The 23,497-nt window shown below is 46.4% G+C and overlaps 1 protein-coding gene across 1 annotated transcript in view; it reads left to right on the top strand.

Moving 5' to 3' along the window:
- The window catches only part of PTCHD1 (patched domain containing 1), a 38,201-nt gene that overhangs the window by 2,452 nt on the left and 12,252 nt on the right, over positions 1-23,497 (top strand). Inside the window, exon 2 of the mRNA XM_087758489.1 lies at positions 11,273-11,933. Coding sequence (XP_087614615.1) covers positions 11,273-11,933 — 661 coding nt within the window. The remainder of the gene's footprint in view (positions 1-11,272; positions 11,934-23,497) is intronic.

Genomic DNA, 23,497 nt, shown 5'->3' with positions numbered 1-23,497 from the left:
AACAGGAGGGAGGGCTCCCAGCTCCCAATATTGTTATATCCGTAGCGATGCAGGGCTACCTCATTTTGTGTCAACAGGGCTCGCCAAGGGAAGGAGAAAGGCAAAGGTGGCCATCAGGGTTTTCCTATATATATATGCAGTTGCATGAAGGGGAGAAGGGAGCAAAGGCAGCTCCAGCCCCAGTCCAGAGCCAACCAACTCGAGGTGCTGTGCTTGTAAATAAGTGTCCTGGGTGAAACCGTGGAGTAATCCCACCTACGTTCATGAAAATGCTGCCGTGTAGGCACAGTCAGGGCAGAGAACCTATACGGCAGCATTTGCTTATCTTTCCTTTTCTGGAGAAGGATGACCTCCCCAAGGGAGAGGTTTTGCTTTAGAAGAGGTGTCAGGTTGGACACTGGCTCCTCCTGCACGGTTGTTGCTGCATCTCCACCCACTAGCAGGAGGATGGGAGACCCGGGAGGATGGTTGCTCCAGGCAGGCGCCGGCTGCTCTTGCAGCACCGCTTCTCCGTTTCCTTTCCTGCCGTATCCCACCTCATCAGCCAAGGAGGGACGGGAATGAGCCTTGAACAGCTACAGCTACCCTAGTCACGTGGCAAGGGCAGGAGAAGATTTCCTCTGGTTTCGGCAGAGGAAGAAGTCAGCTTCCATTACTGTCCCCTTAGTAAAGGGATACAAAGTTTTGGGGTCTGAGCAGTTGAAATTGAAACATAGCTGGTACTGTCAAAGGTTAATCACTCTAACATCCTAATCAATTAATTAGTTAATGAAATAACTTCTTGGTGGCATCTCTAAAATACTCTGGTTAGCTTAGTGCAATTCCTCATGGGCACGTTATCAGCCCGAGAAACTCGCCATTATTACCACTACGGCACGATACCCCGTTGGCTGGCTGGGAAGAGATTTAGGGAAGGGCTCAGCCTGACAGCTGTCTCGGGCCCAGCTCTCAAGCAGCGCTCCCAGAGCAGGCACTGCCACAGGCCTCCCCGCTGACAGCATGCGTCTGCCAGCGCGACGCTGGCTGCTTACGTGACAGTGGCAGGTCTTGCTGAATGTGCAAGCTGCTCCACACAAGGTCTCTCCTGCTCATTAGCAGGGAGGCGTGTGGCTGCCTTATACAATAGTTTTGACTTGGAGATGATGCCAAGTACCCTTTTTTTTATTTTTGTATAAACCTCCATCCATAGTTCTCATAACTCCCCATAAATACTGAAACCATTCTAGGCCTGCCATCCCGATGTTGCGTTTCCAGCTAGCATAGTCATTGGCAGAAGAAAGGGAGAAACCGAAACATCCTGAATCTCTGGCCTTGAATAGATGATCCAAGGAAAAGCCTCGGGAGAGTCTCGGATATGCAAGAGATGCATCCCGAGACTGAGATGCTGTGAGAGGGCAATAATGAAATTTCACTCACTGCTGTACCTGCTCTATAGCTGAGCGCAGGGCACTGGCATCCTGTGCTGTCGGTGTGCAGGACCTTTCTTCCTCAAGATTTCACTCTTTCAAGAGAGAGAGGTAGGAAGTAAAAACACCTAACTGAAGAAAGTGTGCTTTTATCCCTGTATTTCCAAGAAGTGGTCAGAGAAACAAAAATAATTGGGGTATTTGGTGTGGACCATCGGTGCAGAAGTTCAGATGATTATGTAAAGTCTGTAGAAATCGTCTAAGCCTAGAATCCCACCTAAACATAGTGTTAGAGCAGCCCCCTACCATTTCATGGTGGTATTTCCACTTGCAGCTAGAAACTTGGTAGGCTGAAGGCATAGAGACTCACTGGAAATACACACCCGGCCAGATTTTTGAACCCCAGAAAATGTATTCTGATTTAGCCAGAATTTGTAGACACCCATCCTTTTGAGCCTGTTCATTCCTCTATACTTACAGTGAGTTAACTGCATTATACTACAAAAGACTTTTTTTTTTTAAATGAAAGGTTTCCTTTTTTGCAAAAGAATATCCTCTCTTCCACTTATGTTATTGTGTTTGTAACAATAACACAGTACTAATATTTTTCTGGCAAAAACTCCACTTAAGATGACAAGATGCAAAGATGGAAAGGGACTGAAATGTAACTTGCCTTACTGACAGGGATTGTATTTGCAGTTTGCCTCTATGAAAATCTGTAGATGAAGGTTTATTTTTTTTTTAAAGAAACCTCTCCTAACTACATATTTTCAGACAGTGGTTATGCATCGCCCCTCTCATATAAACTGGCCATCAATAGATCTAGATAACTGATTAAATATCTATTTGAACATGCAAGCAAATGACAAAATTAGGTATTTCTGCTTAAGGACACATTTATTTAAGAACTGCATAACTTCTGATTACTGCAGAACAAAACAGTTTAACTTCAAAATTTTGTAGACCTCATACTTGTTGGGATTTTATTTCCTCTCTCTGCTCCTTAATTAGTATGTCCCTGTTAATGTGTGCGCCTGCACGCTCTGTCTACCGTCTTCCCGGATTTCCTCACTTATTTTCTACATGTGAGGAAACTCGTGGAAGAAATAACCATAATTATGTTCCCGTGTCTGTGGTATTTCCAGTTGCTTTGCTGTACAAACATGGCACGCTTAAGCCATTATTTTCAAAGTCGGTGGAAGCAGGTTCTGGTTGTTCAGCAGAGCCGAAAGCTGGTCTGTCACGATCCTGGCTAATGCAAGGTGCCCTTTATTTTAAAAAAACTTCGACGACTTCGGAATGCCTGGACACAGGCGGTCAACTCTGGATCTAGCAATGGATATAGTAGGTCTCCACCTTCTCTAGGTAGCTCCAGCACTAGAAAGACTTCTAGGGAAACAGTCAACAGAACAAATTGTGCATTCTGCTAAAAAAAAAAAAATAAAGGATGAAGTCATGTCTTTAGAGCAATGCTGTAAGATGAGGGGAAGAGTCCTAATAGAAGAAAAACAAGGGTGTGAAAGCAGCAGAAGTGCAAGCCTGTTGTCATAGCAGCACAATGCTGCAGGGCTAAAATGTATCTTATGCGAAAACAGATGAGAATTAAGATACGCAGGTAAGATCTGGGCACAGCCAGGGAAGAGGGAGGATAAATAGCACGCTGCAAGGACAGCGTGGAAGCCTGTGCAGAAACCCCCCTGAGCTCCCGATGGCAGCAGCAAGCAGCTCCTCGGCATGGTTTCTGCAGGCGAGAGGGTTTGATCTCTCCCGCAGGCACCGGCCAGCGGCTGGAGCAGAAGTCCTTAAGTTGCCTGTGCACGGGGGGACAACCACATCCCGCTGGTCCCCGCCGCCCCCCTGCCCTGCTCCAGCAGCGCCGGCCGGGACGGGGCCCCTCCGCTCTCCCTCCTGCCTCGCGCCATGGTGCGATGCTCCCCGTGACTGTACACCCCGAGCTGCCACCAGCCGGGCAGCCCGTGCTAGGAATGCCCAGCGCCCCGTGCTGCGTCGCCTTTCCTGCCTTGGAAGGTCAGACCTCGCCTCCCGTCTAACAGAGCCCATGGGGGACAGATTTTCTCAATACATGGCTGGATGTGTGTGACGGGGGACACCACCCCTCCGGGAAAGCCCAGCGAGCAGGCAGGGCAGGCATCCAGAGGTCAGGGACCTCCATGTCTCACAGCCACCAAGGCCAGGCCACCGGTGTCCCAGGCAGTGCCGCAAGGCTTGAGGAGAGCTGCCAGGCCTCCCCAGCGACCATGTTTGGGCTTACCAAAAGCTGTGACTGGGCCCTGCCTTTAAGCTGAGGTTTACAGCAGGAGGACCCCCTCTCTCCTGTTGGAAGGGAGAACGAGGAGCCGAGTCGTTAATTAGCGCAATGGGCTGTGGCTGTGAGCTTGCAGTTATTGAGGTTTCCCTGCAGCAAGGAAGGGACCATTCATCACGCTTCTGCTGGAGGAGCCCTTGGCAAGAGCCTGCACCGTGTCTCCAGCCCCCTGAGAATCAGTGTAAGGACGGAGCGGTGTTTATGGAGAGGTCTGGGGTGCATGGAGAAGGCCACTGGTGGTGGACCTGATGCAAGATCAGCTGCGGGAGCGAAGTTTTCATCTTTTTTTCCCCATCATGAAAAATCAATCTCGGAGCTGCGCACCAGGCTGCGCAGGGGGGTTTCTGCTGCCCAGGCATCCCGTCCTCCAGCAGCGGTCAACCTGGAAATAGGAGTGGGCTTCTCTTGGTGGGACAAATTCAGACAGAACTACCAGGGCGGTTGTCAGAATTAAGACAGTATTCATTAGAAAAGCTTCTCCACTTCAGATTAGAAAAAAAAAATCATATCTAGCAATTTTCTGTAGCTACCAAGAAGGCAGATGGAAATGTAAATGCACACACATCTGCCACTTGGAGCACTAATAGTTGTCCCTCAGTTGACGGCTTGTAGTTTGAACAATTTTTAGATTTTATTTACATGAAAATTGTTTGGAGAAAATACAATTCACCATGTTTTGGACAACTGAAAAAATAAGTTGCAAAAATAGATAGCTTGTATAATTAGTATCTTAGCATCTCTTCAGGAAACCTGATTGCTAGAAAAAGAGCCCAGCTACCCATGGTGATCCTCACTGCACACTTTCCAGCATCAGCTTCTGTTTATCCTGAGCCATTGGGGTCTGTTGGCTGCCTCCATCGGCTGCACCCACGCTCTCCGTCCCTCGGCCAGACTGGCTTGGTCAGGAGGCTGCTGCCCCCCGTCCGGGGGCTCCCTTGCCTTCCTCTCTGCACCTTCTTCTGATGAAAATACACTCTTAATAGTTTAATTCTGCCCATCTGTGCAGAGCCCACGATGTTTTCTTTCGTGAATTAAGCTGGGAGCTGTGCAAGTCTTTTCCCTCTCATAACCCTTTTACGTTTTGACTGAGGCCGTCTCTTGAAGCGCATAGAAAAGCACTCTGCAAAGACATGAAATGCCAGAGATTACTGAGATCGTAGAAGTGGAGAAATTTGTAGCTATCCATTAAAGGCTTTTTCTCCTCTTCGTTTTCCTTGGCACAAGTTACCTGTAAAAATTACCAAAAGAGTAAACCAGCTTCACATGAAAATGAAGCCTATACTTAAAATCATTGTCTTCATCCTGCTTCCTAGTTTTTCAGTCTTGAACCCAAAACAGTGATGAGATTTTAAGCAGTAACAGATAATGAGTTCATTCTTCACTTTATTTTTGAGCCTTCTCAGGCTTTCCTCCATAACCATGAGATCAGACATGTCTCTTTTTTTTTTTATAATGAAAGCTGAGATTTTTTTTTAAAAACTCACAATACTTCAGGCTCCAGGGCTCAGAGAAAAAACAGACTTGGGGAAAATGACAGTAAAAAAATTGTAAGAGTTGGCAACACTGACTAGAGTAAAGCTCATTTTTAATTTGAACCATCAGATGTAGATTGAAAGGCTAAATAGAGGCAAATAATAGCAACAGCAACAAAAAAAGTAATATGGCATTGCAAAGATCTTACTCGTGTGAGTAAAACATGTCTCTCTATGTGCCAGATCATTCACAGTACAGGAGGACATCTGTGTATGTAGCTAATTTTGTCTAGTTGGCTATTCATCGCCTGTATGTCAAGTAACAAACCATAGTCAAGTCCTTACGATGAGCAATATCCCCTATAAAACACCACACGTCACCGCTCAGCAGCAAAACCAAACACATTTTTGCAGTATATATGATAAGCAGGAGGTAGTTGTACACATCCTTAATATTAAAAATGGTGGCTGCGACTCTCGTCCAGCTCCCACGGGAGTTGGGATGTCCTTCCATGAGCTGGAAATAGGAGCTTGTCAAGACTCAAGTGTCCTGTTGCATGTTGCTGTCGCTCTCGCCGTGGAGTTTCCTGGGGAGCAAAGCCGTGCCGCCAGCGAGGCGAGACCCGTGTGGGACACCAGTGGCCATCGCTGGGTCCTCGTGCCTCGTCCCCTTTGCCCACAGCTTTGATCGGGGTAGCAGATTATGTAACCTGGGCTTAAAGGATTTCTGGGACTGGACCATTTTGCAAATGAATCAGCAGTTTCTAACCCCTCCCTGCTGGGATGGGATCTGTTTGCTTCACAGGGAGGCTGCAGACTTTTTTGTTACCTGATTAAATTGACAAAATTCTGGTAATACCTGCTCGCTTTTGAATTAAAGAAAGGACTTCTCAACAAAGCAAAGGGGCTAGATGTTTTCTTCACCCCTTCTTGTAGCTCCCTGCATCTTTTCCATGGACTTAAGAATAAAATCAAGCTTTCCTTTCTGTCCTGATCATACATCTCTAAGTACAACCCCTTTGCCTGCGGGTTCAGCTTTGCTGCCGCTGCTGAAGGTTGTGCCAAGCTCTGTACGGGGAAGAGCTGTCTCGCAGAGCCCGGAGCGGTGCTTGGCCATCCCAGGACAGCCAAACTGAGCCTATGGGGGAGCTCTGGTTCCCGGCGCCTGCCTTCCTGTGCTGATGGCAGAGGTAGGAGGACCGGCAGCCAAAAACAGCTTGAGGAAATCTTTGCAGCCACAGCTCTCTGAAGCCCTGGAGCAAACGGTTTAGCCTAGGATAAGTGAAGGGATTTTATGTTTTGCCTCCTGGCATCCCCTCCTGGGCCCACGGGCAAAACCAGCCGGCAGGGCAGTGCGATTTTGCCACCTCTCACCTGTCAGCTGTGCCACAGGCTGAAGCGTGGCTTGGTGTGGAGGCGTGAGACCAGTACAGCCTTCAACTGGAGGTATTTGCAGAAAGGGATTTGTCTCACGGTTGAAGCCATCTTTCCTCTCTGTCTGAAATAAATAACCAAGTGAGCATGGGACTTAGAGTAAACAAAGACCAAGACCAAGATGTTACCAAATGTGAATGGCTAAAGGCGGGAGGAAGAGAAAACTCTGTTCTAGAAATCTCTGGCATGGTACGGGACACACATAAACACCATTTTCGGAAGGGAGAGGGGAATTGCAAGTGATGGTCACTGTTTAAACAACGATGAAAGGGGGAGGTGGAAGTTATTATTTCATGCCTGAGCACTTTCAGGGACAGCGTGCCACCGTGGCAAGGGAGCTTAGGCGATGCCGTGCAGTTCTCATGCTGCAGTGCTCTGGCATCTCAGCAGTAAACTGCTTTTTGGTTCCTTGCACTGTTAGCTAGCTGAAAAAGCTGTGAGCGATGAGCAAGCAGTGCATGTCTCCCTTCAAGAAAAACCATTCATTCAGCCTTTGTTATTCCTTTAAATCTCCCTTTCACCTAATAGAATTGGTAAGGATAAGAAAACAGCTGGATAAATGAGAATCTGGTGGTCAGTCATTTGTCCCAGTACTAGGTGCCAGGTTTATTCAGAATATGGTTACTTGCTATTAAAATCTGCTGCACTGAGGAGTGCAATATGCATTATGAATTAGCATATTGCCAATGTTGTCCCCATCACACAACAGCCTTTACCATCTCCTGTTAACAAACAAGTTTCCTGGGGGACCTCCTGGTGTACTACAGGCAAGCCAAATCGCAGACCGTGTAATACCTTGAACTCGTAGGATGTGCCCCTGTAACTTCTTGGATGTTCTGTTTTCTGTGGAAGCCAGTCACCCAGGGCTATGGGTGTGGGCTGTGGATGCGAGTGGAAAAATCTGCGTGGCCACAGTTGAATCCCCAGCATGGCAGCAGAGAGGAGAGTGCCGTGGGACTGCAGCTCTCGGCGGGGAAGAGGCGGCAGCCCCGCGGCGCACAGGCTGCCATGGGCAAGCAAAGGGAGAGAGACAGCCTGCAGCCATGCTGCAGCTCACCCCTGCCCTGCACTGAGGTGACAGAGGGGTTTTTTTCTAGGATCTGGTCTGAAAAAGCAAAGTGCAGGTAAAGTGATGTGTTTGTCTTGAGGATGAAAGTCTGAGTCAGGCTTCCCGGAGCTGAATCCTTGGGCATGCTGGGGCAGTGCTCAGCATACTTCGCTGGGATGAAGGGAATGGCAGGTTTTCCTCCTCTTTACCTGTTTGCCTCCAATTCAAGACCAAATGTTGTGGCCACTGGCAAAGCTCAGAGTGCGTCTCAGAGCTGCTCTAAACTAAACAAGCTTGCAGGCGGCTCTGGGGGCTGCTCGGCTGCCGGGATGTGCCAGGACGCAGAGCTGGCTGCCTGCTCCCCTCTCCTCCCCAGAGCCCCATCGGTGGGAGGCACGATGGGCAGGTCCTCCCGATGTGGCGCCAGGTCCAGCCCAGCACAGCCTCGTGGGAAGCACCAGGCAACCGCCACAGAACAGGCTCCTGAGTCTGAAATGATCATTTCCAAGAAGAAATGAGTATTTTGGATATGACATTTAGCTTCTAGCCTTTCGCTAAAGATGAAGTAACAGCTGTGACAGATGAGGTTATTTTATAACCTAAGTATTAAAAGAAAGTGCTTCAGATGTAGAAGGAAGCAAATGCAGCAGTGAGGCAGGGTAGGTAAATAGCAACACACGTTGATAAAACTTGCATGACAGTTTAGTTTCTTCTGCATTGTGTCACCGATGGATCCTCTCTGAAGGAGGTGTATTATGAATCTAATACAGGCAGGAAATTCCTTCTATTCCTCCTAGTTGTCCTCAGCTGCGCTTCTTTGTAGGACATCTGATTTTACAACCATTGTCAATGAAAACCATACAGTAGCTGTCGTTGTAAAAATTTAAATCAGATGTCTGTCTTTGATTCGGTAAATCAGGGCATTTTCCGCAAATTGTAGTGACATACATTTGAATTCGTACCCCAAAACAGCTCTTGCAAAGTGGAGCTTTGCAGAAGCAAACTGGAAAGACAGGAAGAATTCCCCATACAGGCTCATTTCTTTGGTATGTTCCTGTAAATCTTTTAATTTGTTTCAGTTTAGAAGGAAGTTGTGCAAAAGCCCCTAATTTGTTGCACAGACAGTTATCTGTTCTCCCACCACGATGGAGAACTTTGCTTCTGACCATGGCCAGGTATTGTGTTCTCGCAGTACTGTGAAAAGATTTGTTAGTTCAGTTCATTCCTCAAGACTATCTTTCTAATGTCAACATTGAACTGTTGTTCTGTCGAAAATAAAAACTACTCAAATGTGGAAAAATACACCCCCAACCTGTTAGAGAAGCAAGTTGAGAATACAGGAATTTTGTAATCTTTCCCTATATTATGTCATGTCATCCTGAGGAACAGAGGCAGCGTAACTAAATTTATACCCATCACAGATTATGCAATGTAATCACAAAACAATATCAGATTCATAGTATTGCATAAATGTTTTTTTTTCTGCAAGTAGATCTGAAATACCACACAAAAGTCACTATGACTATTTAACTTCAACAGACGCAGGATTTTAGCCATGATTATTAGACATTTTGTCCATTGCCACCAGATGAGTATGAAAGCTCTACTGCTCTCGTGTACCTTATCTTCTATTTTTTTAATCAGTGTTTGTCTTAAGAAGGAACTAGTTCCATTAAATATCAATCACCTAATCCCAGCCTCTTTACTGGGCATAAGAGCCTCCTGCCCTCTTCAGATTGCAATGGAAAACAGCATATGCAAGTAGAAGAAAAAAGGAATCATCTCTCCGTAGCCAGTTTTCATTGTCTTGCTCAAAATCTGAAGGCAGAAAATAACTATTCCCCCTTTAAGGAAAAGAAATTATAGTCATTCTTAATTTGGCTCTTCAGCTCCCTGGAAGAGCTGTGGTCTCCCTGCTTTGCAGGTGAAGGAAGGCTTCTTCTTTATCAGCCCTGGTTGTGTCGCCACGCCTTTGCAATGCTCCTGCAACCATTTCCCTCGGTGTAAAAGGGACCAAAGGGTAAACCCATGCAGTTCCTCAGAGCAGATCCAGTGATTTACTCCCACCATGGCAGCAGACGTGGCCACCCGCCCGAGTGACCAGGCTGTGGGGACTGCCACGTCCACGGGGTCACTGGGACCAGGCGGCACGAGGGGGGCAGGACCCCCTGTGTCGTCCTTGCTGATGCCTCGAGAGAATCGCGTATCTCACCGAGCCATGCACAAAGCACGTACGCAGCGGCGTGTGGGGCCCCCCAGCATTTGGGATGCCAGGTACCCCCTGTGCCAGCTGGAAAAGAGCAGAAGGAGCCTTCTCCTGAACATCGTGGCTACCCAGGATGAAGGACATCACAGCCGCAGGGAAAGAAGACTTCTGGCGGTGGGTAACATCGCCTTGGCCTCAGCAGCATCCCTACGGAAGGTCTTGGTACTCTCTGCACAACTAGAGCAGCACAGAAGGAGTTAATTAGTCATGGTGGTGGGTGAGGCCTGCACTTTTTGCAAGGAAAATGTGCAAAAAAACAGCTAAGGCTCCCAACATTAGAAACTCATTATTCTACTTTTGAAAAATATTGTAACCTCAGCCTGTTGGGGCTATTCCCTTACCGTCTTGTAGATTTCTTGCTTCTTCTGTGTTGACTAAAACAGATTCAGAAAAGGTGGCAAGAGTTTTCTACAATTTTTTGAGAGGGTAACTTTTCTGCCCTTCTGATGCTCAAAAATAAGGGAATGCAGTTTGGGTCAGAGCTCAGGCATGGCATATTTCAGAAGGATGCAAAATAGCTTACAAAGAAGGCTGCACTAAGACCTGCTAGACCAACCAATAAGTGGTAATAACCTGCAGGCCCTAAAGTTAGGGCCTTCCCTGGTTGACACAACATCCTGGAGAGAGAAGGAGAAAACCAGTGTCATTCTCTGCCATTACTTCCCGCTCTCAGACTCGCAGAGGGTTTGATGGGGGAAAGAGGGAGGGGAAAAGAGGCCAAATTAATTAATGCCAGCTATCTTATTCCTGCTATGCCAACAATCTCTGCACTTAGGCCGTGAAGCTGTGGCCTGTCCTTTACTCCGAGCGAGTGCTGGTCCCCTGCCGCTGCCAGCTGCCAGGCTGCCGGTGCATCCCACGCAGGTGGCACCCCCGGTCACGTTGCTCTTCTGCCTTCTGTACCTGAAGTTTATCTGTCCAGAGAGTAATTTGGCAACGCCAAGCACGACAGTGTCCCCAGAAACAGTCGGGCTATAGCTCTCCCTTTTATGTTCGCCCAGATCACTTGAAAGTGGAGGTCCAGGCCTTTTGAGTTTGCTTATTTAGAGAGGCCGAATGGCAGATGCACATGGCACAGATGCAAATCACAACACACCCGAGTTACCAGCAAAGGACACCGGGGGAATAATACTGCTATTTTAATGCATGTTTCCTTTTTTTGCAATGAGTGTGCTATTAATACTGCAGTCACTAGAACTTTTGTTGTTGTTGCTTAGATCAAATAGGAAAGGGACGGAGGTGAGGAGCCGCTGTTGTTCTGGCTGCTACTGTGCGCGATGAACTGATGAATAACGTGTGTGATTTCTCTTTCCCTTGTAGTTGCACTCTGCTGTGACCAGGATCCAAGTTCAAAGACCTGGTTTCAATTACACGTTTGCCCATATATGTATCCTGAACAATGACAAGACATGCATAGTGGACGACATAGTGCATGTACTGGAGGAATTAAAGGCTGCTCGTTCTTCTAATCGAACTAATTTTGCAATCACTTATCCGATTACTCACTTAAAGGATGGCAGGGAAGTGTATAACGGGCATCAGCTTGGTGGGGTTACTGTGCACAGCAAAGACCGGGTGAAGTCTGCAGAAGCCATTCAGCTCACCTACTACTTGCAGGCAATCAACTCCTTGAATGACATGGTAGCAGAGAAGTGGGAATCCATTTTTTGTGACACTGTTGAACTTTTCCAGAAATCCAACAGGAAAGTCAAAATGTATCCTTTCACTTCTTCTTCGCTGAAGGAGGATTTCCAGAAGACGAGCAGGGTGTCAGAACGCTACCTGATCACAAGCTTGGTCCTTGTGGTCACCTTGGCCATTCTCTGCTGCTCCATGCAGGATTGTGTCCGCAGCAAACCCTGGCTTGGCCTGCTGGGATTGCTGACCGTGACCCTTGCCACCCTGACTGCAGCTGGGATCATCAATCTCACTGGTGGGAAATACAATTCCACCTTCCTGGGAATCCCCTTCGTCATGTTAGGTAACTATCTCCTCTCTCTTTTGTGTGTTTGTGCCTCCCTGATGCATTTCCCAGCAAGCAGAGAAGCATCACTGCATGGCTCCCGGTGCCTCCTCCCTGCAACACTGCCCTGCGCCAAATCCACGTCCTCTTTTCCTAAACTGTTTGTACCGCGCTGAGATGTTAAAATCATGCCTGGGGCTCCGGTGTGGCGTAGCGCCCTGCCGTAGGTTGTGGTGCCTGCACGGTAGTGGGGAACAAGGATATGTGAATGCCGTGCCTTGCGCAGAGAGGGAGCCCAGCGGCTGCTTTCCTGTGGATGTTTGATTCTGGTTTTGGTGGCCAGCGTTGGAGGGAAACCTTTGCAGAGGTCCCCGTGCTGCAATGACAGCATCAGCTGTGCCGGCAAGTCGAAGGGGCTGCACGCGTTGGGCGTTTAGAGAGCACTGGCTCCTGCAGAGAGCAGAGCGGTGCTGTCCTGGCTTGGCTGACGCCTGTCTGTGGGATAAGGGCAGTGGCCGGTTCTGGGTTGCGTTTCTCCTGAAACCCCTGTGTTGGCTGAGCGAGCGTAGGGAGGGTTTCGCTGCCCTGGGGTGGAGAGCTTTGCCTCCCCCGGTCAGGGACAGACCCGTCCAGTTAGCGCCAGTGCATCCCGCAGCAGAGGGCTACGGAGGGAAGCGGCATTGGCCGCTCCCCGGCTTTGGTGCCAGCAGAGGCGTCTTCATCTCCCCCGTTTTCGTACCGCCTTCACTCACTGTGGGGTACGGGGTGGTTTTGTTTTGTTTTGTTTTCCTCGAGGGCAGGAAAGAGGAAGAGAGAAGGGCAGTCAGCCTGCTCCCGACGTGAAATCAGTGCCCTTTCCTGTTGGCACCAGGGCGTTTGTGGGGATGCCGCACGTTGTATCCAAACAGGCAGGAGGACTTCACGGGAGACAAAACGAGAGCTCTGGAGAGTTCACAGCCTCTTTGTTTGTGTTTGGTTCATAACCAGTGTGAAAAGCTTTGTGCGCTGTAGGTGTTTAATATGTCCTTGTTCACGCCATTATTCATTTGTGGAGAATAATACATGCATTGATTTGATCACAGCTTCCCCAGATGAAAATCAGTGCTCAGTGATACTTCAGGTTTCAAGTGTAAGAGTGTCTCCACTGACTCAGTCACATCGTGTAGTGATATGACATGTTTCAGCACAGCTGTTTTTATATCCAGCACCAGGTTCCCGTGCCATGCCCGTACTGCAGCTGTGGTATTGTTGCACTTTAATTAAAGACTATGCTTCAGTGCATTGCACTACCAGTTAACGTACAGAATATATTCAGTGACAAAGAGAATTCAGCTACATTACCTCGGCTCTCATTTTCAGATGACATCCATGAAAATTAAACTGTATCATAATCTAGAGGAAATGCAGCACAAGAAAGTCAGAGCCAAAGGAAGGTTAGCTTTCTGACCTACGTCTTTGGTTTCTTTTGTGGGTTTTTATGCCTGTGCATGTATTGTAAATTCAATTCCTCAAACTAAGTAGCGTATATTACATATAATATTACATAGGAGGGGATTTCCAGGTGGGTTGCAAGAGTAGTAGAAAAGCAGTCTAAAGTCCAGCCATATGAAATGAAAGTACCTGGGGGAAGCGACTCAAAAATATGAAATATTAGCTCTGTTTAGGGATCAAAGCATCTGCTTGCTGGGACAACCTTTCAGATCTTTAATTCACTAATAGTGACTATGCTGAGACTTGAAATCCTTGAAGACTTACAGATAACTAACTATGAAAAGTTTCACACTTCTATTTTAGTGCTTCTTTAACTGCCGAGCTGTACAGCCACCTCTGCCTTTCTTTTCCTTTTTTTGTGTCCTGGGTTTTTTTTCTTTGGTCTTGCTTAGTTGAAGTAGTCCACTCTTAAAAGGAGTAAGTTTCAAATATGCAGCTCAGCTCTCACTGTGAACAAGTCAAGACAGAGCAGCCGCGTTCATGGGAATCTTGCCTGCTTCCCCAGCTGCATAAAATCTCCCAAGGGACAGGGATATCAACAGGTGAACAGCAGGCACTAAAGACATTCTGGAGTTTTTAATGAGGACTGTTTTAAACCAGCAGATAGCTAGAAAGGCAGGGTTTCCTTTTTTTTTTTTTTTCCTGCAGTGCAACAGAAAGATTCAGCATGCATTTCAAAATTTATTTCATGCCTCTATGTTGTTTTGCTTATAAAGGATGGTTTAACTCAAGGTAACTGAAGGCTAGAGACACAAACCACCCTCCATTACAGCCCACTGAACTACTTCCACTTAATTTCAGTGACCATCAGATTAGATCATAGATTAACTGACCTTTAGAAAGCTAAAGGATTTCTGGCTAACAGTGTAGCCCCGTAGCTATTACTCATAATCTCATGGCTAAAAGCAAAAATTAGGTAGAAAAAATGATTACACTGGACACATTCCAGGCAAGGCCCCTTTACTGGTATAAATCATTAATGAAGTTTCCCCGGTTTATAGCAGCTGAGGATTTTTAACTTTTCATCAGCATCACAGAGCCAGGGGGCACACTCTCCAGACTTCATCTGCCCTCTGCAACAGGACAAGATTACGTCTTTCCTAACAGATGCTTCTCACCCTGCACTTTCTCTCCTCCTTGGGCCGCTTCCCCCTGTGTTTCACTACCACTACAGCATTTGCATCATGTCTAACCTGAATTCCCCTTTTGTAACTCAGCTGTCCTCCTTATTTATCCACTGCATCTGGAAAACAATTTCTTTTCTTTTTCTTTGCGTACCGGGGGCCACTCTCACTTGCCCCGTCCTCTTCCCTTTTGTCCCAGGTTTCCTCAGACTACGCTTACCAGACTTCCAGCAATCTTCTTGCTTTTGGCTGCTCCACATCTTCCGTGGAGTGCAGTGCCTAAATCTGGGCGCAGGATTCAAGCTGAGTAGAGCAAGTAGAGTAGGAGGATGATTTCACACATCTTGCATATGGCACTCCTGTTCATACATCCCCGTATGACATTCAGTTTTTTCTCAGCAGTATGAAATGGTTGGCATTTGGTTGGTGGCACATGGTAATTCACAGATCCTTCGTGTCGCTTTCTACCCTGTTTGCACAATCAGTTATTCCAGCCAACATGTAGAAGGTTACCCTGTCCGTGCTGAATTATAGCTTGTTTATCTCACACCATTTCTCCTGGTCATTAAGTTCATCTTGATACCATCACTGCCCTTCCAAGATGCATTAACTAAAGTTGGTCAGCAATGTTTTGCCATTATCTGCTCTTTCATATTTTCAAGAATTACTTTTCTGAGTAGTTTAAATACTTTGTCCAGTCACAAGCCCATTCTAATAATTCAGGCAATATGTCTGCAAAATACTCCGTTCAACGTGTTCTTTAATACTCTATTTCATTCATCCTGTTTGCTGTAACATCCCTTCTGCATCAGCCATTTCCAAGAACAAACAACCTAGAGTGAAGGGTACCAGCCTCTGTAGGTGTTGAATCCTTAGCTTTTGCATCAATAGGACAATTTTAAGTTATTAAATTACCATGGCTTACCAAGTTGCACTCTTAAGCTCAGGCTGTGTAAGTGCAGGCAGGAGTATCTTTTGCCTACCCCATCTGTTAAGTATGACATACTCATTTAAACACTTCATGTTTTGGTTTTAATCACCCTCGTGGTAGTTTATTCTAATTTATTTTACTCTTTAATTAAGGCGGGTTACTGTAACCCAGCTCACGAAAGGTAACTCATTAAGTCAGAATATCTCAGCCGCTGATGGCTATACACAGCCTGAGTACGTCACTACCGTGACGATTTTACGTGGCGGCAGGTTTCTTTTTAGCCCTCACTGGTGGCTAACTGAATGGCAAAAATTGAAGCCAGGAGAGATGTTGCCAGAGATCTCCTTCCCCAGCAGGTACCAAAAGAGCAGGGGTCCCCTTTGGTCACCGGCGGTCCAGCTGTGAGAGCAAGGCAGGAGGCAGTGCCCGGGGCTGGCCGAGCCCCCACCGAGGGGCTGCGCTGGGGGCGAGCTAGCAGAGGAGGGCAGGCTGGCTGCAGCCGCTCTCTTCTCTAGGGAAATCTTGTCAAGTCAAACTGGGAACTTTTCTTCTTCAGCTCTGGATTTATACAGGTACTTCTAACATGAAAGTGAAGCCTAAAACCTGTGAAACTTGGCAGGCTCCCACCATTCGTCTGGGCATATTTTGAATTAGCATATGCCTCCGTGGTTTTTTAAAACTATCATCATCTGCATTTATCAGTGTGTAAACAAGTTATTTAAGGACAAGATTACTCACATGCCTAGTTCATGTGGAATACTTTGCTGAACTAAGGCTATTCATTTTTGACCCTAAGAAACAAAAAATGACATTCTTCAATTTGGTTGAATTTAAAATAGCTGATTTATAGTGTCAGCTGAAAAGCAGAATTAAAATTCTTATTTCCTATTGCTTGCTCCATTAAAAATTACAGATGTTTGGTCTGGCACAGATGCTAACATATTCATTGTAAGTTTCCCGTACGCATTAAATGTTGTTTAATAACTGCCAATCCTTTAAAAATACCAGTTTCCTCAAAAAAAGCACAGTGTTACCAAACAAACCATTGGACAACAAGCAGCACTGGCTGAACAAGTTTTTGGCATGACTTTTTTTACTTCCCAGAGGTGGAGTGCAGCATTTGACTTCGGGACTCAAAAGAAAATTGCAATATTGCCCTTTGCACTGAAGAGAAAACTAGCAATCTGTTTCCTGTTCCTCTAGAAACTCCTACAGCTTATTCGGGGAGAGGCAGCTCTCTTCAGCTGCCAAGTTCGTGGAAAGCATCGGCTCTGTGAAATCGCGGTGGAATGCCAGGCGCTGCCAGATACGGGCAGGGACGCAGGGCTGGCTCCACGGGCTTATATTTAGCCTCCGATGCTGGCAGGGGAAAACCAGTTAGCAGTTACGAGAGCGGCTTGAGCTTGCAGCTTGCTGTAAACGCAAACGACAGCCAGCCTTGTGTGAAACTGGGCAAAACGGGGACGAATGCAAATACCTGTTCTTATCGCCTCCCTTCATCCTCCCATCATCTCCTGCCCTGTCGGTATGCCCTTTCTGGGAAGAGAGAAGGGGAAAATGGTCAACAGAGCAGGTCTGGAGAGGGACGGCTGGGAAGGAGCAGGTGGAAGTGTCGGGCAGGACCCGGGCAGGACCCAGGCAGGGTGGGTGTAGGGAAAGTCAGGGAGAGAAGGAGACCGCACAGGCCTGCGTCTGGCAGGAGGGGGCACGGGAGCAGGAGACGTGCAGAATGTTTTGGGAGGTACCTGCAGGAACCAGGGCTTGTAGGAGCACCTCACAGATGCAGAGGAGTGCCGATAGCTTCTCAGAAACACAAATTTGTTGGATGTGCGCCTTCCACGTGGCTTGCTTGGGGTAGAGCTGTGCTGGTGGAGGAGTGAGCTGAAATATCTGTACAAGGGCTTTATGGACGCAAAAAGTTGGAGCAGCAAAGATGGGATCTGGGGTCAGAGACAGTTGGGAAAGGAGGATGGGAGGAAAACTTTAGGAAACAGAAGAAGAGGGGAGGTCAGTGTGATGATGGGAGTGAAAAGCACAGGAGGGCAAGCGAGAGGATTGCTGAAGGTTAGGGACCGTGAAGGCAACAGGTAGCTAAACCAAGCAGGGCAGCTAACAACCAGTGAGAAATCCCTGAGAGGACAAGGGTGCGTGGGCCAGCACGTGCCAGCACAAGTGGCTCGCTGGAGCTGCGCCTCTGTGCCAATAAGGTGCCCGGCCCAGCTCCTTCTTCAGTCTTCTGGAAGAACATGCTGGTAGGGAATTGCAACATATGCCAAATTTGTACGCCCTAAAAGCATTCATTATCCTCCCTATCAAGCATCCAAGTGTTTGCTATATTCAGTAAAACTGAAGTGTCAACATTGGTTACATATAGAGAGTTTCAATGAGAGAGAACCAGCCCCTGTGCAGGTCTCTCCGGTGCCCTTCCATCCACACACAAAGGTAAAACACACACACAAATGTTTGACTTTCTGTAGTACTTTTCCACCAATTTTCCTGTTGTCAGTTAATAAAAATGTGAAGCTTAGTGAGTCTCTCTTGCTTTTGTTCCCCAAGCTAAGCTTTCTCGCTCTCCCTGTCTGGCTGCCCCCGTGCCATCCCTTCGTGCTGGGAAGAAGCGCGTCCTCCCTCAGCTGGCTGCCTCAGCTTGCTGTCCCCTTGCCCCTTTCTCCGATCTCATCCATCTCGTTTGCAATCTCCGGCAGCCTCCTCCAGCAGGTCTCACCCATCTCCCTGCTCCAGGCCATGGCATCTCCTTCCTGATGCCTGCACAGCTCCCAGCATCTTCTGGTCTCCCTAAACTTCCTTCATCTTTTCTCCTGTTTTCCCTACTCTTGCCAGTGTGTCCCTTCTGCCATTTTGTTGTTGTTTTTTTTTTTTTAATTTCTCTTCTCTTCCATGCTCCCCTCTCCTCAGCCACAGCTGGGCCCATTGCTCCTACCCTCTTCCCTATATTCTTCAATAACTTCATTGGCTCCCACACAGGTTCCCACTATACCCTGCAATTGTATCTCAGCTGCTTCAGATTTCCCAGTGATTTCCACCATTCATCCTTTTCTTTTTTCACACTGCCAAAGGACTCCAAGAGTGCCCTGGAAGTACACTTCTTTTTTTTGTCACTCCATCTGCCCAGCTTTCCCACTTCAACCCTGCGCAGCTCAGTTATAGTCCTAAAACATTTTGTGTTTTGTTCCTTTCATTCCTCTTCTAAGAAATAAATAAAATTATCTGGTTTTATCTACCCCAGGCAGAATCCCAGGCATGTCACTTTCCTCGTCATTCCTTTCTCCTCTCCTTTTTCTCTCCTCAGTCCCTTAATCTCTTCCTGAGTTCTCTAAGCAGCCATGCATCTTCTGCAGTCCCTCAAGCATCACCCAGCATTTCTGTTCCTCACAGGGAAGAGCAGATGTAGGCCCCCAGGGAACCCCTCCTTACTCAATGTACCAATGAGTCTTCTCACTGAAGTCAGTGTTTTCCACCCAAAGGCGAGGTGATTAACCACCTCCTCCACCTGCTGGTCTCCCTCTCCCCAGTCCTCCTGAAGGATGGTGCCTCAAGCCCCTTGAGGAGCCCAAACACCAAGAAGCCACTAATGCATGGGAAGGAAATAGGCTTAAAATACAAATGGGGGCAGAGTATTTGGACCAGCCCTTTCCCATGCAGTGCAAAAGCAGCAAGTAGAGCAGCCAACATGTGTCCGTGTTCCCCCCTCACCACCACAAACCCCAGTGAAATCCTTGCACGCATACATGCTTGTTGGCTTCAGAAGAGTGTTGATGACTCAGTAAATACAATGCTTTTTGGAAAAGGGGAGCTGTGTCCCTAGGAAGTCAGTCCAGAGAACAGTTTAATATTGAAATCAAGTGCTGTTCAGTCATTGAGTAAGATCAGTCATTTCCTCTTCACTGGTGTCAATATACACTTGCTTCATATGAAAAGTGTGTTACAGGTGATGCAGTACAATTAATGAGCATACATTTATGCAAAGAGTAGCAGACAGATGTTATAGTTTTACAGCCTGCATTTTTTTAACTGCAGAGAAGTCAGTGCATGCACGGAGGGCCTTGTCAGAGAAGGCCCAAACTGCCAAAGGTACTGAGAGTTTGGCTCTGACGTCCTGATTTTCTTCAGGTAGTGAAGTCCCTCAAGAGAAACTTACTTCCACATATATGAAAATATATTGGAAGTTCAGAGGTTAGAGAAAAAAACTCTTTTGCTATCTCTACATATACATGTAGGAAATACATATATACGTTTGTGGTGTACTTTGCATACTGGACTCGGATGGTCAGTGAAGACCTGGGGAAGGTCAGCAGGAACTGACACGACTTTTCATTTTAGGTCTTTCTGAGAGAGAGATGGTGCACGTTTTGGGCTTCTAATAAGTGACATCCCCAAAATAGGCAATAGCCGAGAGGCACGTGTGGTAGGGAGGGGGCCTGCCATTTTCAGGTCATGAGACCTCTGCGTTCTGGCAGAGGACGCTGGCAGAGATGGAGTAAATTAAATTGGGATAAGTCTGAGTGCTTGGTGGAAAGCCCAAGCTGAGTTCCAAACTTGTAATTATTTTTCTTTTCTTTTTTTTAATCAGTAAAAATAATAGGTTGTATGTGATTTAACTGAAGTTTTGCAATTTTTTGAACATTGTGTTTCACATATGGCTGATCTATATATTATGAGTAAGAGTAATATGACAAACATCGCTTAAACAGGAGAATTTAAGGGTATGCCTGAGATGTTTTGGTTGCAGCTTTCTCACCAGAAAAGGGGAACTTGAAGTGTGGTAAACCAATCCATATTCCACTGGCCCATATTCCACTAGGACAACACTCCCAGAAGCAAATGATATTTTGGCTTGTGGGCTTAGAAATTTAAAACGGATTTCAGACATGATTTTGGCCGATATACTCACTGTGTCTTACTCTGTCTTCGGGAGCTGTCACGTACTGTATGTCACTTGGCTCTTCTGTAACATGGTAAACATTAACCTTTCACAGGTGATTGCAGGTAGCTTTCATTTACGTTTAAGTAATTTTTTTACACAGCGTGCATAAAATCTGTCAAAAACTCACTTTGTGGGGAAAATCAGTTTGCGATTTTGTCTGCTGACACGAATCTAAGCATGTCATATGTGAGATGAGCCTGGTGGTACTTAACATACTGACTCTACATCTAACTACCTCCTTGGCTAGTGAGGCTTGAGGTACATGCATCATGGGGGAAATTCATGTTGCCGGCCACATCTGTCATTCCTTTACTACCCTGGCATCGGACTCTCCCGTCCTGTGCGGCTCCCCTGGTGCAGAGGGTGGTCCTGGCTCCCCCTGTGCACCCCGGGGTCCGTGCCCTGTGCCAGCAGCAGTGGCAGGCAGCACAGCCCTGTGCCTTCCTCCTCTTCTCATCCTCCGTGCCACAAAACTAAGCCTTTCTCCCTGCCTCATCAAATAACAGCTTAGGCAGGGTGCTGTGCTTCCTGGGGCATTTTCTGATGTTTCCGAGTTAAAGACTGCGAAGAGGCATTACTGGGAAAAGCGGGGGAATCCCGGGCAGGGAGATCCTTTGAAGGCCAGCAGGAGTTAGATGCTCCGCTGCTGTTTGCCCCAGAACCAGAGGCTTGCACGTACGGCACAGGTTTGGCTCAACTGCTTTCGGTTCGGATCTGCACGAGGTCTGGGTAGTCGGTAGATGAGCACGCCGTGCAGACGTAAATGTTCCAGCAACTAAAACCAGATTTCGCTAACGCTCAGCTCCTTCGGTTGCACTGAACGAAATATGACTTTTAACTTTTGCCAGGTCTTTCATGAAAACAGAGGAAAGCAAGTCACACGTTTAAACAGAGTTGACAGCCTGCTATTTAAATGCCAAAACAAGCCTTTACCGATTCTTAAGTGGAATTAAATATTCACTTTATATATAAAAGTAGATTTTGAACTATAACTTGCTTTGCTTATCTGTCTTTCTCAAAATAAAAGAGCCACTCAAGTTTTCTCTCAAATGTATTTCTGTTTTTAAAATGTACTTATCTGACATTCTTGCTATCACTATAACAACAAAATCTCAAATATTGCATGGGTTCAATACTAAAAAAGGGTGATCCAAGCAAAAAACTCAGCATTTTCCCAAAGCCTAAATCAGTAATTTTTACTCTATTGAAATCAATGGGACTATTCAAGATTAACGATGTACATGCTGAATTACCCATATAATCATTATAATAAGAGGCTATTAATTTGAATTTAATTTGGTAAGGTTTAAAAAAGATAATTTGAAAATGCAATATTAAGTGAGAAGACTTTTTTTATAATGAATATCTTTAAAATACACATACTCCAAAAATAAAAAGTGGCAAACCATGTTACTGCCACTGTTGATTAGGGATCATGGTGAAGACTAGGACTATCAATACTGAGACATTTTTTAATCCTACTTATTTAAAATACTTCTCCTTCTCTTTGCCTCTTTTCCCCTCATATAGGTAGAAGAATGACAGGGATGTCTACATGTGTCTTGTGTATGTGTATGTATTTCTTCAGAGCTAGGGATTTATATGTAGAATGATTTTCATTTCAATAGTAATATGTTGATCATGCTCTTAAAATTAGCTTGTGATTTGTACCATTTTCTAAAACATTGTCTCATTGTTGCTTGCTTGCCACGAGAAAAGATAGTTCTGGGGAGTTTATAATTGGGATGCATCATGTACCCCAAGCATCGCTGACTGTGTCCCGACCATTTAAGGTGAGACCGAGAGCGTGAGGGTGATTTCTTTTTGTCAGTGCCTTCTTTGTGCCAATGTGTACTTTTTAGTGTAACTCAGAAGGGGCTACACCTGACCCAAACAGACTGTTTCACAGGAGAACAGAGAGTTAATCCTGTGCTGCATTTCCGAACGTTAAGTTTAGAAACATGGAAAATGTAGGATATTATGGCAGACGTTCATTGCCAGAAAACTGGAATCAAAATTACTCCGGTGCAGCAGATCCATATGAGTCTTACGAGGAACCTAGCCCCCTTTTAAGCTGTGCTTGGCAGCACTACACAAGACCTAAATGAGGCATAAACTTGGTGCTGGATTTCCAGAGGCACCCTGTTTTCCTGCCTGTGCATTAAGCAATTTGAGCGCGGGCTTAACGGCCCGGAGAGTCTTTCTGCAGGATCTATGACTAAAAATAACATTGTGGTCTCATAGCATGAAGCGCTGAGCACCAGTTGAAGATTTCTTCTCTGCATGCGCCAACCAATGCAGTGTGTTGTACGGGGACACTTTCTCTTCAGCGGTGCGCTTCTGTGGGCACAGCCGCCCACAGCTGTGAAACGCAGCAGATACTGGAAGCATATTATTAAACATTTTGGTTTCTCTTATTTTGTTGCCGAGTAGATACAGCACAAAACACAACTCTCTCTTTGGAGACTGAGGCAGATTTTTATCTGATGTGTATGTGCCAAGACACTCGTGTTTTTGATCCTGGTAGTAAGTTGAGGAATACATGGGCATGCCTGGGGCTTTCTGACTAGGATGGCCAGTGCTGTTGTAAGCAGGGTTGGAGAGATCAGCCTGATAGTTGAGGATGAATGGCTAATATTCAAACGTAAAGCAATCCCAGAGACTGATCTGCTGGTATCATGCCTAGATGTCTAACAGACTGACATATCTAATTTCAGTATGTTTCTCTTTTGGGAAGATCCCAAGTCTGATGTTAACATCTGCAAGCATAGTACACCTTAGTAATATATGCGTAAAATTTAGTAGTCTTTAAAACAATAATGGCAAATACTGAACGTACCCGGCAGCATTGTCATCATATTTTTGAGGTATGTTGTCATAGCTGTAATTCAGGTATGTAGTACCTGACATGTAGTGTCGGTGTGACAGGAGGTAAAGAAAGCGTTGCAATATGTCCAGCCTGTGCTTATACCAGTACATCCCATCCCGTATTGCTCTTCATGTGTTCTTCTGAATCTAGGTACCACGCCTGCATGTAGCGTTCAGGCTTACTTGCCCTTTGAACCTGTGGTTGGAGGTATGAAATGAAGTC

Source organism: Nipponia nippon, unplaced genomic scaffold (assembly GCF_047370975.1).
Source record: "Nipponia nippon isolate SJK-2023a ecotype South Korea unplaced genomic scaffold, ASM4737097v1 scaffold_2, whole genome shotgun sequence".
NCBI classification, from domain to species: Eukaryota; Metazoa; Chordata; class Aves; order Pelecaniformes; family Threskiornithidae; genus Nipponia; species Nipponia nippon.
This window is presented reverse-complemented; position numbering and strand designations above follow the sequence as displayed.